Genomic DNA, 17,677 nt, shown 5'->3' with positions numbered 1-17,677 from the left:
GCACACACAACACACACACACCACCAAGCACCACACACGCTCACAGGCACCTGCACAACACACACACACAACACACTACACACAGCACACACACACCACAGCACCACACACACACACACACACACCACAGCACACACAGCTCACAGGCACCTGCACACACAACACACACACACACTACACACATGCACACACACACGCTCACAGGCACCTGCACACACAACACACACACACACTACACACATGCACACACACACGCTCACAGGCACCTGCACACACAACACACACACACACACAGCAACACACAGCTCCGCATCACCACCACACACCACCGCTCACAGGCACCTACACAACCACACACACACACACACACCACACACACACATACACACAACACACACCACACCCTACACACCACAGCACTACACACGCACAGCACACACACACACACACTACGCACATGCACACACACACACACACAAGGCATACTTGAAAATAAATTTTTTAAAAGTATAATTACAGTTCTTTGAAATTATATTTTAGTACTGTAATAATTTATCAAAAATAATATATTGAAAACAGCACACAGAGATAGGGTTTATTTCACAATATGAGCTCTTCTTTGTGGTCAGGCCAGATCCTTTTTTTCTATTAGAAAATATAACTCTTCTCTTTTCATTTATTTTGTTTGGAAGTTGTGAGTGACTGGTGCTTTGATTGGGACTGTTGAATTCCTCCATCCAAAAAAATAACTTTGGGTGATGTGGCTCTCTCAATAAAGGAATAAAATAATTAAATCAATTATTTGTGTATTTATTTCCAATTCACATGTCACTTCAGCAGTCAACACACAACAGTGTGGAGTAGTGATCAGAGCAGCAGTGTGGAGCTGTGATCAGAGCAGCAGTGTGGAGCAGTGATCAGAGCAACAGTGTGGAGCAGTGATCAGAGCAGCAGTGTGAAGCAGTGATTGGAGCAGCAGTGTGGAGCAGTGATCAGAGCAGCAGTGATCGGAGCAGCAGTATGGAGCAGTGATCAGAGCAGCGGTGTGGAGCAGTGATCAGAGCAGCAGTGTGGAGCAGTGATCAGAGCAGCAGAGTGGAGCAGTGATTGGAGCAGCAGTGTGGAGCAGCGGTCACAGCAGCAGTGTGGAGCAGTGGTCAGAGCAGCAGTGTGGAGCAGTAGTCAAAGCAGCAGTGTGGAGCAATGATCAGAGCAGCAGTGTGGAGCAGTGATCAGAGCAACAGTGTGGAGCAGTGGTCAGAGCAGCAGTGTGGAGCAGTGATCAGAGCAGCAGTGTGGAACAGTGATCAGAGCAACAGTGTGGAGCAGTGGTCAGAGCAGCAGTGTGGAGCAGTGATCAGAGCAGCAGAGTGGAGCAGTGATTGGAGCAGCAGTATGGAGCAGTGATCAGAGCAGCAGAGTGGAGCAGTGATCAGAGCAGCAGTGTGGAGCAGTGATTGGAGCAGCAGTATGCAGCAGTGATCAGAGCAGCAGTGTGGAGCAGTGGTCAGAGCAGCAGTATGGAGCAGTGATCAGAGCAGCGGTGTGGAGCAGTGGTCAGAGCAGCAGTGTGGAGCAGTGATCAGAGTAGCAGTGTGAAGCAGTGGTCAGAGCAGCAGGGTGGTGGAGGTACATGAAATGGCTATGAAATATAACTTGGGTACTGACTGGGTAAGATGCACACCCAGTATGTGACTGAACACCAGTCAGCACACAGCACATGCGGTTAGCCTGCACAATCACAGTGCTAAAATACCAGTTGTAACGGTGACAGCAGTGGCTTGCATGGACAGTGCACGTAAAGGATGTATCTCAGGGACAGGAGCTGTACAGCTGGGACTGCACCCAGCACAGATGTGTAGTGGTGCAGATAATTAGAAGTGTTGTAATGTTAATTAAACTGCACTGTGACTAGATGACCTGGCACTGAGAGTGGGAATTAATTAGTCTACAAAAGCGGGCCAAGACTAAACAAGCAGGGTTGAAATTTTGATTATGTGACGTGGCGCACATTATTTACGCGATTAGGTTTACCATGACATGCACAATTTTACTGTAATCATTTACAATAAAACTCAGCACATATTCCATATATTTTTCTGTAGTTTCAGACTAAAATGGCCGTTCGCTGGTTAAGTAGCCTATGTTTTACAAGCAGTCCATTAGTTAAACTGGAAACTCATCCATTTACAAGCACGCGCATAACAACGGTAATGACTCGGCTGGAAATTATACAGAAACTTGTGCACTTTTTAAGACAAACCTAACAACTAAGTATAAACATATCCATTATGAACTGTAATTTTTCATCAGCTGTTTAAAACAATTCAAAAGATGTCTTCTTCCATGAGATTATTTTTTTGTTATTTGACACTTTGATGTGACACAAGGTTTATACGACCACATTTTCTTCAGATGAAAAGATGAAAAAAGACGGCCAAGTTACATTAAATAATTTAGGAAACATTTGGGTAGTATTGCTTTTTAGTAGCGTTTGTTTAATCTGTGTGAGCTAAGATAGCTGATATTGTTTATTGTAACTTGGTCTCATTTTGATATCAATATGTTCAACGGCAAGACTAGATTGTGCAAGTTTTAATTATAGACTTATAGACAGTGCTGTATGTGCGTTTGTAACTTAGAAACGTACGTTGAAAACGTTTTCGGCTGAGATCTAAAGAGAGCTGATGCGCATCATCGCAAATGTTTCGCAAGTTTAAATATTGTATGGCGTTTGTTTATCACTTAAAGTTTCGATGTCCTCATCCTCTGTCGCAACTCGCAACTTTTGAGTCCAGTACCGAAGGCGGATCTGGCCGGGAGTCAAACTCTATGAATCAAAAGCTAAAGGTAACGGGCAAAATGGCAGCTTCTACGACCGTGTTTCGGGATCCCGACGGCGATAGATCTGTCTCACAACAAGCTGGAGCCAACGTAGGTACTTAGTGTTGATAACGTGCACTGGGGACGCCGTGTTACTCTACATTAAAAATAAAACGTTCTTAGTACGCGGGTGCTTCGTTATTTTGTCGGTGTTGTAACAAGAAGCGCATTTAAATCATTCGCGTGAGCAGCTGCGTATCTAACATGTCAATTGGCTATTCAACAAAAAACACCGGCAATTTACCCTGTTACCTACAATTGTAATTTGGTTATAACGCTGTTGCCATTATTTGGTTATCGATACAGATGTGTAGGCTACGTAGTTAGGAAGCAAAGATGGTGGTAGTTGAGAGAAAATGTACACTATTTAGATTAGATTATTTAGACATAGATTCTAATAATACCCGATAGTTGTCTGTAATATGACGCGACCAAGGAGCGTTTAAATCCTGATTTAACATCGCCAGTCAATCCTGCTCATTGCATCGGTTAATTTGTTCTTTACCTGGTCATATTAGCCAGTGAAGCCGCCCAGCGAGCGAATTATAAAAAAAATGTTTCGGTAACTAATCCTGTAAACATAATTACAAGCATAAAAGTAAAATGCAATTAACACAATTATTTCGTGGGTATTTTACCAAAGGCACATACACGTTTTGTCCTAATTGTGGTTCTCTCAAGGTGGTAGCAAATGCCAATAGCTAACTTTAGCTAGCCAGTCATCTGCAACTTTAAAAAACGCTTGTTGTTTGAGTTAATGGCACCACCTAGCGGTGCTGCTCGGGATCGCACGTAGTATGGATTGTTGATTTGTTAATTAATTGAAGACTTCAGCGATGATGCGTTTGTTTCGCCGTCTAAAGTATTAATGCATGATTCATTTCAGACGGTCTTCTCATCTACTGACAAAAATGCGCATGCGCCTCGGTGTCTATCATAATTTCTGATAGATTGCAACCACAGTTACGGTTTTAACACAAATAGGCGTACCTAAGTCACTTATGCTAATTTTGTGGTCCAATCTTCAGCAGTCGTCCATCAACTAATGTTACCATTGGTAAATAGCAACGATAATAATTTATTCTGCTCTAGAGATTACCACAGTTTACCAGAGATTCAGTACTTTCTTCAAGTAGCGCTTACATTTATTGATAGTCGATCCATTTGACCACGATGTCCAGGTGTATATAGGAATGAGAACATAAAAGTTGCAGGGAGAAAAGTCCATTGCATATGATACATATTCTCTCAACTCTCACACCCACAAGAGAGAGAAAAACAACAACTTCATTTCGCTCCTTTTAAATCCTGTCCTGCAGGGTCATCTCTCCCAGAATGCATCACTTCAGTCATCTGGCCACGACCATGTTTGTCATGAATCAGTTAAATAAAGCTGTTAATGTAATAACAGGTCAAAATAAAAGTCTTTAGCTGAGGTAGGGGGAGGGAAATCTTCACTCTTCAATTTCAGGGCTTTAAGGGTGATTTTTCCATCCTTCCATCTGGAGTCATGTGTTACTATATCATCAGAGTGCACTAAATGTGGATTACTATGCAACAGTTGTCTATTGGGGTTACTATTATAAATATGTACAATTGCCTCCTTGCCACTAGGGGGCGCACCATAGGAATCCCTGGAGTAATTGTCCGTCCCACAGTCTTCTCCCTGGAGACGTCAGCATCACAGCCTCCGCCGGGCAGATTCATTCACGCCCCCGAGCCCCGCCCCCCATGCGTCACTCCTCGTCGGCAGCTTCCGTTTTCAGTTCGTCCGGCTTCTGATTGGCCAGGTGTGGGGTGGGGCTGGGGAGAGTCATCACCACGGCAGCCAGTGAGGTCACGTCCTGCTCAGGGTCTTTCCTGGTGCACACTTCCTCCTGCTCGCAATGGGGAAACATGTCCTGCTTCTAAATAATCACATATCTTTAACAATCTTAAAACACTGGAAGAACTCTGCAATGCCTGTGCACTCACACACGTGCACAGGCACACACACACACGCACACACACACATTCCTGTGCTGGCCTCATAACCTTCACAAACACACACACGGAACAGTTAACCATCAGAATGAATAATCGTGTAGATAAATACTTGTGTGTCTTCAGGGCTGTTGACAAGCATATAATTAACAGCATATAATTATATATATAATTATATATATTAAGAGCGTTAACAGCATATAATCCAGAATTCAGCCTGTTCATATCTCAACATAATCCCACCCCCCTGTGACTGACTATAATCCAGCATTCAGCCTGTTCATATCTCAACATAATCCCGCCCCCCTGTGATTGACATGTCAGCCAGTGTCACCTGATAGAGGGTGGTCTGGCGGAGATCTCCGCCCATCTGCTCCGTCAGCTCCGGAGGCTCCGCCTCCTCTCCGTTTGAGTGACAGCTGGGGCTCTGCACCTCAATCCCGTGGCTCTCCAGGATAGCAGCCTCTGAGGAAAGAGATCGAATCTGCACACACTCATCCCCCTTTCTACTCATCCCCTTTCCACTCATCCCCCTTTCTACTCATCCCCTTTCCACTCATCCCCTTTCCACTCATCCCCCTTTCCACTCATCCCCCTTTCTGCTTATCCCCCTCTTTACTCATCCCCTTTCCACTCATCCCCTCTCCACTCATCCCCTTTCCGCTCATCCCCCTTTCTTCTCATCCCCCTCTTTACTCATCCCCTTTCTGCTCATCCCCCTCTCCACTCATCCCCCTCTCCACTCATCTCCCTCTTTACTCACCCCCTCTTTACTCATCCCCTTTCCACTCATCCCTCTTCACTCTGTCTTTGTCTTTCTTCTCTAGATGGGGGAGACATAGCTCAGGAGGTAAGAGCGGTTGTCTGGCAGTCGGAGGGTTACCGGTTCGATCAATTGTAAAGCGCTTTGGATAAAAAATATAAATAAATGCAGTCCATTTACCATCTTATCTCCCCCCAGCACAGCCATCACACCTCACCACAGGAGCAGCACCTCAATACTTCATCTTCATCACTACCATTGCCATCATCATTACCATCATCAAGCTGTTATGAAAAAAATGCTCCTGCTCTTTGGCAAAATAGTTTCCTTCTGGAAGTTTTGAGGATGATCTGAAGTCATCTGACTTTTTCCCACCCCCTTATCAATTGTACCCAAACTGTTATTATTATTATTTCTTTTAATTTTCCAAACTTTTATTTTGATTGAACTGTCCCTCCATCCCCATCTCCATCCATCCACACCCCCTCCAATCAGAGTGAGCAGGTTAAAATACTCTACACCTCCTCCAAACCTCCTCCAATCAGAGCGAGCAGGTTAAGATTCTGCTGCTCCTGTTGTTCAGTTGACGCAGCGCGCACTGGTGGGGGAAGGGGGGGGGTTCCGGTACGTGCGCTGAGCAGCCCCCCCCCTGTCTGAATGCAGCGCTTACAGTTTGGCTGTTTCCTGTAAGGCGAGTTCTTCAATAACAACAACAGCCCTTAACTAATTACACTGCGTGCACTCAGTTATGTTGATAACAATCGCTCAGCGTTAGGAAGCGAACCGGGCCTGAATCCCTACCCCTCCCAAACACGCAGGTTTGCCTGCTTCCCGAGGCCTGTGGGCGCGGTCCCTGAGCGCACCTGGCTCAGTATGTTTCAACTGTAACCACACGAGGCTCCATTAAAATACAGTTCCTGACGTGACACAACTGACATTTTCACAGATATTCTCAACAGAACTCAACAAACTTGTTTCTTTTTTACTTTTTGTTGGGTAGCACGTTTTGAGATTTTACTGGCCATCTAAACATGTATTCGCCACAGACATAATGTATGTGTGCATGAATATACTTATGTCTGCATGCATGCATTTGTGTGTGTGTGTGTGTGTACTGTACATAGGTCAAAGTACAGGCCAAAAGTAGGCCACTTGTGGTTTTCTAAAAAACCTTAGGTAGAGAAGAATTCTGTTAATATATGTGCATTTTTTGAACAACAAACCAAAGGATAACATTTTTTCCCATTTCTACCTACAATAACACAAAAAGATGAGTTGTACTTTGAAATATTTCTTGCAACTTTAGTGCCTATTTTACTTGCACTTACTTACTAAAGGTATTAAGCTACCTGGGGTTTTTTTTAAAACTTACGGAAGGTAAGATTTCACGCTATTTAATTACCCCTCCACCTCCCTTCAACCACCCTTTTGCAAAATTATTGAATAGACTAATAATCAAATTGTCATGAAAGCCAAAACAGGCTATTTCGAGGAAAGCCATGTTCAAGATAACTTTTATGCAAAGCTCATCTTTCTGTGTTAGGTGGAAACTGAAGAAAATGTTTGTGCTTTTTGTCTGTTACTCGGTAAATGTGCAGATGTTACCTGAACTCTTCTCTAAGGTTTTTCAGGTGGGGTCTCACCTATGTTAGCCCGCCTTTTCATGTCCTTCCTGCGATTGGCGAACCAGTTGTACACCTTCAGTGCCGTGACACGCTCAAACTCGGACAGCTTGCACCCTAGAGCGACGTGACAACACACACCACGTCTGCATAACTGACAAACTGTGTCTGCATAACTGACACACTTTTCAACAGATCAGCATAACTCACATAACACACATTTATACAAACACAAATCAATCATCAGTGCTCTGCACAACAGTCAAGGGAACTCCCCTGGTTAGGAAACAAGCCTTGTAACTTGTAGGTTTGATTCCAAGGTGGGGCATTGCCGTTGCACCCTTGAGCAATTTACTCAACCTGAATCTCTTCCATAAATAGACTTGTTTATCACTTAACTCTGCTACGTCTAACACCATATGCTCAAACCCTTCTGCTACCTAACCCTGCAAGTGATTTCTTGGAATGCTTTTTCAAAATTCCAAGTAGAGTGCTTAAGAACTCCACCGCTTTCAGTTACCAGTAGTAAGGGTTTTTCACACTGCACTTAACCCTGGGCTAAATGCATTCCGGAACTGTTTTAACCCTGGGCTAAATGCATTCTGGAACTGTTTTAACCCTGGGCTAAATGCATTCTGGAACTGTTTTAACCCTGGGCTAAATGCATTCTGGAACTGTTTTAACCCTGGACTAAATGCATTCTGGAACTGTTTTAACCCTGGGCTAAATGCATTCTGGAACTGTTTTAACCCTGGGATAAATGCATTCTGGAACTGTTTTAACCCTGGGCTAAATGCATTCCGGAACTGTTTTAACCCTGGACTAAATGCATTCTGGAACTGTTTTAACACTGAGCTAAATGCATTCTGGAACTGTTTTAACCCTGGACTAAATGCATTCTGGAACTGTTTTAACCCTGGGGCTGACTGGGCTCTTAACCCTTTGTTACCAGACGTTGCACACAGGCAAGTTCCAAAGTGGGCTAACCCCGACATTAGCCTAGGGTTAGCGGGCCCTGCTCCAGGGCGGGGTTATCCCTGAATTTTCGGGGCCCCCCCTGTATGCAGGGGCTGACTGTTGACAGTGTGAATCGAGGTCCGAATAAACGATGAGCTCCAGCATCGTATTTCTGTACTACTCTAGTCACAGCGCTAATTCTGGTGAAATCGTTCCGTTTAAATAATGAAAACTAGTCAGCTAACGTTAGCTAAATAATAATAATAATAATAATAATAACCTGGCTTCTGGATCACGCAGTTGCAAGCGTTGGCGATCTCCTCCCGCTTGGCTTCGTCAGGATACTGGTTCTCCATGAAGAAGCTGAAACACGTTTAATGATGAGAGCAGATCAGCACCTCCACTAGGCCTGTCAATCACCCTGCTGACCAATGAGCACCCAGCCTGTCAATCACCCTGCTGTCCAATGAGCACCCAGCCTGTCAATCACCCTGCTGTCCAATGAGCACCCAGCCTGTCAATCACCCTGCTGTCCAATGAGCACCCAGCCTGTCAATCACCCTGCTGTCCAATGAGCACCCAGCCTGTCAATCACCCTGCTGTCCAATGAGCACCCAGCCTGTCAATCACCCTGCTGCCCAATGAGCACCCAGCCTGTCAATCACCCTGCTGTCCAATGAGCACCCAGCCTGTCAATCACCCTGCTGCCCAATGAGCACCCAGCCTGTCAATCACCCTGCTGTCCAATGAGCACCCAGCCTGTCAATCACCCTGCTGTCCAATGAGCACCCAGCCTGTCAATCACCCTGCTGTCCAATGAGCACCCAGCCTGTCAATCACCCTGCTGCCCAATGAGCACCCAGCCTGTCAATCACCCTGCTGTCCAATGAGCACCCAGCCTGTCAATCACCCTGCTGCCCAATGAGAACCCAGCCTGTCAATCACCCTGCTGCCCAATGAGCACCCAGCCTGTCAATCACCCTGCTGACCAATGAGCACCCAGCCTGTCAATCACCCTGCTGCCCAATGAGCACCCAGCCTGTCAATCACCCTGCTGACCAATGAGCACCCAGCCTGTCAATCACCCTGCTGCCCAATGAGCACCCAGCCTGTCAATCACCCTGCTGACCAATGAGCACCCAGCCTGTCAATCACCCTGCTGACCAATGAGCACCCAGCCTGTCAATCACCCTGCTGCCCAATGAGCACCCAACCTGTCAATCACCCTGCTGACCAATGAGCACCCAGCCTGTCAATCACCCTGCTGCCCAATGAGCACCCAGCCTGTCAATCACCCTGCTGCCCAATGAGCACCCAGCCTGTCAATCACCCTGCTGCCCAATGAGCACCCAGCCTGTCAATCACCCTGCTGCCCAATGAGCACCCAGCCTGTCAATCACCCTGCTGCCCTATGAGCACCCAGCCTGTCAATCACCCTGCTGCCCAATGAGAACCCAGCCTGTCAATCACCCTGCTGCCCAATGAGCACCCAGCCTGTCAATCACCCTGCTGCCGAATGAGCACCCAGCCTGTCAAGGACCCAGCACTGCATCCCTGGTCCTGATCAGTCTCTCTGCCACTTACTAATGGCTGCTAAACTCCAAACATCATTTACTCACATTCACACACAAAATCATTAAACTCCATTTATGAGGTCCACAGTTTACTGTACGGTAAATGTGTGGTTAATACAGTGCCTGTTACCCAACACTGTTGCAGAAAGGGCTATGATTGGCCTACACCATTGAGAGGAAGCTGTGATTGGCTTATACAGTTACAGAGAAGGATGTGATTGGCCTACCCGGTTGCACAGGTTGTGATTGGACAGCACAGTTGCAGGGAGGGCAGTGATTGGCTCACCCCTCCATGATTGACAGGCACTCCTTCCTCCAGGTGAAGCGGCTGCCTCTGCGCAGCCTCATAGCTCCGCCCCCAGGTGCCACTCCTGCCCCGCCCACAGGCAGCACGGCCCCGCCTCCCCCAGGGCTGATGCTGGCCCTCCAGTCCGGCTCCTCTTTCACAAGAGGCCGCAGTGACAACGTGGCTCCTGCAGGGGGCAGTAACGAGAAGGCTCCTTACACAATAAAGCTCAAAACATCCCCAACATGATCGCTTAGAGTGGGCTGCATTTTTTTACTGGCACTGTTATACCGATCTGATTAGAGACCACACATGAATGATTCTATATGCATTTAACCCCTGGACTACAAGTAAGCAAAAGCAATTTTCACAACATTCAGAGCAAGAATGTTCTTGGTTTTCTTTAAAAATTTCCCAGGATCTGCTGGACTGCTTTAAAATTTAGAAAATATGTAATATGTAATATGTCTGACCAAGGGCTGTTGGGCAACTTAATGGCTTATGACAAGAAGAGAACAAAAATCAGTATTTAAGTCGGGTCTAAACATTAGACTTAAGTCTGGATTTATCTTACGGAGCAGGTTCCCTCTCACTAGTGATAGTGAGTATGCCACAGACTCCCCTGTGTGGGCGGGGCCTGTAAAGCTCACCTGTTGGGGCGGGGCCTGTGTGAGAGCTCACCTGTGTGGGCGGGGCCTGTGTGAGGGCTCACCTGTGTGGGCGGGGCCTGTGTGAGGGCTCACCTGGGCTGCTCCGCTCCAGCAGGTACCAGCGGTAGAAGGCCCTGCGCTTGGAGTCGCTCATCTCCAGCCCCTGCTGCAGGAGCCACTGGGAGATGTAGCTCTGACTGATCCCTGGAGAAATCCCCCCCCCCCCCCAAAAAAAACACCAGGCCCCCGCAGGCAGGGGAGAGGCCAGGGGGTCAGGGGTCAGAGAAGAGGAGTAGAAAGGGGAGTAAAAAAACACACCTTAAGATTAGGATGTAAAGGGAGTATTGTTCTTGTTTTGGAAAATATATTCTGATCACTAAAATGCATTAAAACCCATTAAAATGCAAACATTAGTCAAGGTTCACACAAAAAGCCAATAACGAATCAGCAGCGTGTGCCGCAGACGTCCTCGTGCGTCTCCCTGAGCTCTTCAGAGCAGAAGAGCCTGAGAGACGGAGGCGTGCACAGGGGCAGCGCAGGGGGAGCGCAGGGGGAGCGCAGGGGCAGCGCAGGGGGAGCGCAGGGGGAGCGCAGGGGCAGCGCAGGGGAGCGCAGGGGCAGCGCAGGGGAGCGCAGGGCAGCGCAGGAGGGGAGCGCAGGGGAGCGCAGGGAGGCAGGGGAGCGCAGGGGAGCGCAGGGGCAGCGCAGGGGCGAGCGCAGGGGGAGCGCAGGGGGAGCGCAGGGGGCAGCGCAGGGGAGGCAGGGGAGCGCAGGGGAGCGCAGGGGGAGCGCAGGGGGCAGCGCAGGGGGAGTGCAGGGGGAGCGCAGGGGCAGCGCAGGAGCAGCGCAGGGGGCAGCGCAGGGGCAGCGCGAGGGGGGGGAGCGCAGGGGAGCGCAGGGGAGCGCAGGGGCAGCGCAGGGGCTGAGCGCAGGGGCAGCGCAGGGGAGCGCAGGGGGCAAGCGCAGGGGGAGCGCAGGGGGCAGCGCAGGGGGAGCGCAGGGGGACGCAGGGGGAGCGCAGGGGGAGCGCAGGGGAGCGCAGGGGAGCGCGGGGGAGCGCAGGGGAGCGCAGGGGAGCGCAGGGGGCAGGAGCGCAGGGGGAGCGCAGGGAGCGCAGGGGCGAGCGCAGGGAGCGCAGGGGAGCGCAGGGGGAGCGCAGGGGAGCGCAGGGGAGCGCAGGGGCAGCGCAGGGGAGCGCAGGGGCAGCGCAGGGGAGCGCAGGGGCAGCGCAGGGGCAGCGCAGGGGCAGCGCAGGGGAGCGCAGGGGGAGCGCAGGGGGAGCGCTGAGACGCTAGTGGAGGCGTGTGCAGGGGAGCGCTGAGACGCTAGTGGAGGCGTGTGCAGGGGAGCGCTGAGACGCTAGTGGAGGCGTGTGCAGGGGAGCGCTGAGACACTAGCGCAGACAGAGCGACGCCGCTACATTCCATCCGTGGGCGGAGCCGGCCCACACAGGTGTGTCACACACAGCTCACCTGTCACCTGCCCAACGATCGCCTGCGAGATCCTCCTGTTGTTCAGAAACACCTTGATCTCCTCCTTCACCATGTGGCTGTCCCGTCTGGAATCACACACACACGCACACACACACACAGACACGCACGCGCACACACACACACACACACGCAAGCACACGTTCACACACACACACGCGCGCGCACGCACACACAGACACGCACACACACGCGCACGCACGCACACACACACGCGAACACACACACACACACGCACACACACACATGCACACACACACACACACAGACACGCACACACGCACACACACATGCAAGCACACGTTCACACAGACATGCACGCACACACATACACACACACACAATCAGACAAAGTTACACACACAAAAACAGACAAGCATGCACACACATATAACCCCTCCCATTTCAAACACAGAAGCACACCTGTACACACCAGCACACGTGCATATTACTCAGTTCTGTGTTTATTTAAATTACTTGTGGTCTTTATGAGCACTTTCTAAGAGGCTTTTTGTGTGGTTGCTTTTCAACTTGTTTCATTTTTTACAGCTGTCTGTAATTTTTTGAATGAATATTTCTATGGTATGACCACATTGCTGGACCACAGAGAAGAGCCACCTTGGCGATTAATATTTCTATGGTATGACCACATTGCTGGACCACAGAGAAGAGCCACCTTGGCGATTAATATTTCTATGGTATGACGACATTGCTAGACCACAGAGAAGAGCCACCCTAGTGATGTATATTTCTATGGTATGACCACATTGCTGGACCACAGAGAACAGCCACTTTGGTGATTAATATTTCTATGGTATTACCTCATGTACTCCTCCACTTTCTCCTCCACGTCCCAGTCCTCCTCTGCCAGGTCATAACAGAACGACCTCTGACCTCCGCTGACGGGGTAGAGGGGCGGGGGGGAGGCCTCATAGCTGTTGCTAGGTGACGGCGAGGCGTCCAGGCTGGGGGTCTGAGTAGTGGCGGAGGTGAGGGACGAGGAGGAGGAGAGGGAGGAGGAGGACTGGGCGTTGGCGGGGGTGGGGGCGGGGCCCGTCGCGGGGGCGGGGCTTGGAATGGGGTCCAGCCTCTCCAGGGACTCGAGGGCGTGGACGATCTGCGGTTTGGACATCCCCGACAGACGCAGCCGCTGCAGCAGGTCGATCTGCTCGATGGTGTAGCGAGGCTCCACGTCACAGTACTCCATCCTGGCATCTGAAGTGTTAACACAGAGCTCAGGGGTCAGGGGTCAGGGGTGAACTCAACCACAGACTCTATAGAGCAGTAGGCCTCAGCTCTGGTCCTGGAGAGCCACAGGTTTTGCTGGCTCTGTATTTTCACTAGAGTGACCATATCCTGTTAGAAAGAGGACGGGGTGGGTGGGCATTATGAGGATAATACATATATATGGTCATATACAGTCTATGAAATGAGCAAAACCTAACTGGCCACTGGAATTTAGAAATCCCGCCTGGATGGATATTTTCAGTCCCAAAAATAAGAAATGGCCAGTAAAATGAGGACGCCTGCTCGGCCTAGCGTTCACCTGAAATTCTGCAACTAGATCAGAGAAAAAAAAAAAATAAGGAGTGAGGTAAATTTGTGAGGCTCGATCTGCTTTAATTGATCAACTAAGAGCTGAGTAAGAAGGGCTGCATCTGAATCAGCACACTTGCCTACTACTGAGTACACAAGTTTTTATACTTCTCGTGTGCCACTTGTGTACTCAATAGTAGGCGAGTGTGCTGATTGGGACCCGGCCCGGCCCCCTGCTGTAGGGTCCTGGGGGCGCCTCGGGCCTCCCGGGGCTGTAGCACAGTGCCGAACAGCCTCTGCCCCAGTACGGCACGGGCTCCCGCCCCTTCATCAAGAACTTCCTGAAAACGTAGCAGGCAGGAATGTTCTGGCCCCTGGCGAGAAGACAAAATTTAACGTTCAGCGCCTTTGGAATACAATGGCTCCAGCACAAGGAGTGTACGAGGCCAATCAAAAGATCAGCTTTGTAACCGTCGCTTTGCAGACGTTTACCGGTTCTGTCTCTCTACCACTGAAGCTGAAGCATTCTGATTGGACGTATTTATAAAATATTCATTAGAGATTAGCTCTACACACAGTCCAGAATGTTCCAGCTCCTACAGGCCTTCAGCAATAAAGACAAAAAGGGAGGAAGAGAACAAGTTTTACTTTTTTATCGGATGAGGTGGTTGTCCTTGAATCAGAATAAAAAACCAGCACCCACACCCGCCCTTTTCGGCGCTGGGCTAGAACCCCTGCACCAACACCGTCCCTCCTCAGATGAGACTGGGCACCCCTGCTCCATATGAATACTGACTGACTGCGATCACGCTCTGTAGGCTCTAAGGCACGCAGGCAGGCCTGAATCCTGTCCGTGGGGACACAGCCAGGGGACACACCCGTCCCGTCAAATGGACCATAACCACATCACGCCCGTTTTTATGAGGAGCAGACCGCCCCGGGGTGGGCGGGGCAGAGGCACAGTCGGGTCAAAAGGTCCCCCTCCCTAAAAGACGGTCCGTGGAGCTCTCATTTCCTCTACAGCCCTCCGGAACGCTGGAACATTCTGATGGAATTTCAGAGCCTTCCTGTGTTATTGCCCTGTTGCTATGGGTGTGGGAGTAAACAGCCCCCCCGAAAGCCCACGGAATGGAGAGCACGTTTTGAGGAGGATGTTCCTCTCTCGGCTTTTGGGCAGCTCGGGCGGCCTGAGAAGCTCGCTCCGCATGTGAAGGCCTGCCGCCCTTAGCCTCGCAGGTCTGGGAACGCCGGTTATCCTACTGAAACCTGCCAGAGAAGAAGTTTGAGTATTTTCATTTTAATTTTATGACATAACACAAGCGTCTTGGATGAGAAAAAAAACATGTCACAGTGAAAATATGAGCAGTAATATGATTGTTTTTATTTGTGTTGCACGTTGCTTGCAGTGCAGGTTTCAGCACGCTGCGGCAGAGCGTACGCTTCCTGAGATTAGGACCAGACTCGTGTTCCCAGCAGAGGACAAACGCGAATGGGCATTTCCTGGGAGGTTAATAACTCAGACGCACGCACACGTTCCACTCCACTGGAGATGATTCAGGATTAAAAGCCTCTGCTAACGGAGTGCCACAGCAGTGTAGCGGGACAGACTGGACTCTGCCACTGCAGGCTCAAGCCAAGACTCAGCGAAGCCCCCCCTGTGGCGGAACGCCATTGGTGGGGTCCCATCAGGTGGGGGGGGGGGATTTAAGTCACCCAGGGACTGGCAGGTAACAGTTGCTTTAGGTTCCCTCAATGCTACATGCCAGAGAACCTCTTCTCCAATCAGCACTAGATCTCTCCTGTAGTACTGTGTGTGGCATGTAGGGGGTAAAATAGTCACTGGGTCTCCGGTGGTATTGTGTGCGGCTTGTAGGGTGTAAAATAGTCACTGGCTCTCCTGCAGTACTGTGCATAGTCTGTAGGGAGTAAAACAGCCACAACATGTACAGTCTCAGGGTGTCACCCAGACCTGTGCCCTCTCAGGTGATGCTCTTGATTCACCTGAAGGACAGACAGTTGTGGCACTCGCTGTGAAATGTAACATGTGCATGATGGTAATCTTTCAATAAGAACCCATAGATTATGAATAGTAATATAGGTTTGATTTGGTTCTGAGTGTTCGTTCTCTCCTTGGGCTCTTTTAAGAAATGCATTCTGGGTATTCAGGAAAAACAGAGGCTTTTGGACCTAAATCACTGATGGGCCAAGGATGCCCAGAAAAAAACATTAATGAGAACCTTGATGAATGCGGAGAGGAACAGGGAGTTCTGTAGAAGCACCATCTGCAGATGCATGTCACAAAGTCTTTTAAGGACAACCATCCTCACACACACACAATAAATATATAACCAACGTGATAACCGCGTTAAACGTCTCACTGTAGCGCTATTTCACAAAGCAGATCAGTACCTAACGGCGCGCCAGGCAGCTGGGGAGACTGTACACCCGTCAGAAGAGGTTCCGAGCTGGGAGCTATGGGCGGAAGGCACCACTGTCGCATGGCTCGCGGAGGCTGAGGAGCTTAATGACACACAGGGAGAGCATCCTAAGAGAGCGCGACGGTGCAGATAATTCTGAAAAATATAATTAAACACAAAACATTAAAAACAAGCATAGCTTACTCTGCCAAATGCAGTATGCCAATAAACGCCACTATGCTAAAAATAAATTTAAAATGTCGCGGAGGATTTTTATCAATATTATTCGGAGACACGTTCCTATCGTAATCAGATAGACCACGCGCCTACCCCCTCCCTTCTGCAGTGGCAACAATACCCAGCAGCTGCTGTCCGCGCACGCGACGGGAGATAGGAAGCCTTGTCCACCCCTAGTAACGTGCACACAGCCGTCAGTCTTCTCGGCTCGCTTAATGATCAAGCGAGGGGAAATAACGGGACTGTCGCCTTCGCTTACCTCCCAGTGCGGTAGCCGCAGATTGACTGACAGAGTGCGGCAGACGAGGTGATGCGAGCGTCGCTCTCCCCCCGTCTCGCCCGCCCGTGCACGGCGCGCTGCCTCGCGGTGATGCGGGCGTCGCCGCGGACGTCCCCGGGCTTCCTCGCAGCCAAGTGAAGGTGACAGCGGGGTCACTGTCTGCCGCGATGCTGGCGCGCGCAGGAAATGGTACCGAAACGGTACTGGAGCCGATCTCTGGCATCGACCTCTGACCCCATCGCATCGCGGGTTGATGCAGGAAGTAATCGTTATTAGACCAAGAGGGAAAATCAAACGCGGTACTCAGAACTACTGCCAAATAAATAATGTAGTATTTTTTTAATGGTTCAGCGTGGGAATTAATAAAGAGGTTTATAATTATATGTTGTGTGAATAACAATGCAAACAATACTTCTAATAATTACAAAACCAATACTTAATGACTTTATTATTATTATTATTATTATTATTATTATTATTATTATTATTATTATTATTATTATTATTATTATTATCCAATATCTACACACGTATGACCTGTACATTTTCATTGTTTGATGTAATATTGCAATTACTACAATGTCTGCTTAGCAATTAAATGGCTTTTCCACAGTAACATTTACCCTGTTTACCATGGTGTTCTGTGTACTTTTTAGCCTCTGTGAAACTTGTTAGCCTGGGTGAAATATACCCAGGACATTATTGGGATTTTAAAGTAATATGGAAATGAAATGTATACAAAAATACTTAATATATAGCTATTATTTGTATCTTAATTATAAACATGTAAGTAATACATCTGGTTAATGGTTGCCATTGCTTGATGATATTTAACAATAAAAGGGTCATTCATTTTTATAAGAAACACAAATACAATCACAAAACAAGAACCAAATTTACACTGGTTTAGTCACTGGTTATGAAATACATCTCTCAGAAATGTCAATGTTCTTCCTTTATTAAAACTAGAACGGGTCAGTTCGACCCAACCCAAACAAG

The 17,677-nt window shown here is 48.8% G+C and overlaps 1 protein-coding gene across 4 annotated transcripts; it reads right to left on the bottom strand.

Moving 5' to 3' along the window:
• Positions 1-664: 664 nt before the first annotated feature.
• Positions 665-17,140, bottom strand: LOC135241157 (homeobox-containing protein 1-like). 4 transcript variants are annotated; one of them, XM_064311317.1, is made up of 10 exons: positions 16,658-16,952; positions 16,154-16,264; positions 13,030-13,423; positions 12,191-12,276; positions 10,812-10,922; positions 10,069-10,255; positions 8,489-8,571; positions 7,273-7,368; positions 5,201-5,331; positions 665-4,760 (listed from the first exon to the last, which is right to left on the bottom strand). In XM_064311317.1, the coding sequence occupies exons 1-10, from the start codon at positions 16,920-16,922 to the stop codon at positions 4,620-4,622; spliced, it is 1,605 nt and encodes a 534-aa protein (XP_064167387.1). In that variant the 5' UTR covers positions 16,923-16,952; the 3' UTR covers positions 665-4,619. The 4 variants fall into 4 exon arrangements, with proteins under 4 accessions (XP_064167387.1, XP_064167408.1, XP_064167394.1 ...); XM_064311338.1 differs by having other exon boundaries at positions 16,154-16,317; positions 16,658-16,936; XM_064311324.1 differs by lacking the exon at positions 16,154-16,264 and having other exon boundaries at positions 16,658-16,949.
• Between the last annotated feature and the right edge of the window lie 537 nt (positions 17,141-17,677).

This window comes from Anguilla rostrata, chromosome 1 (genome assembly GCF_018555375.3).
Source record: "Anguilla rostrata isolate EN2019 chromosome 1, ASM1855537v3, whole genome shotgun sequence".
In the NCBI taxonomy this organism is placed as follows: Eukaryota; Metazoa; Chordata; class Actinopteri; order Anguilliformes; family Anguillidae; genus Anguilla; species Anguilla rostrata.
The sequence above is the reverse complement of the archived record's forward strand: the minus strand, read 5'-3'. Positions and strand labels throughout refer to the sequence as shown.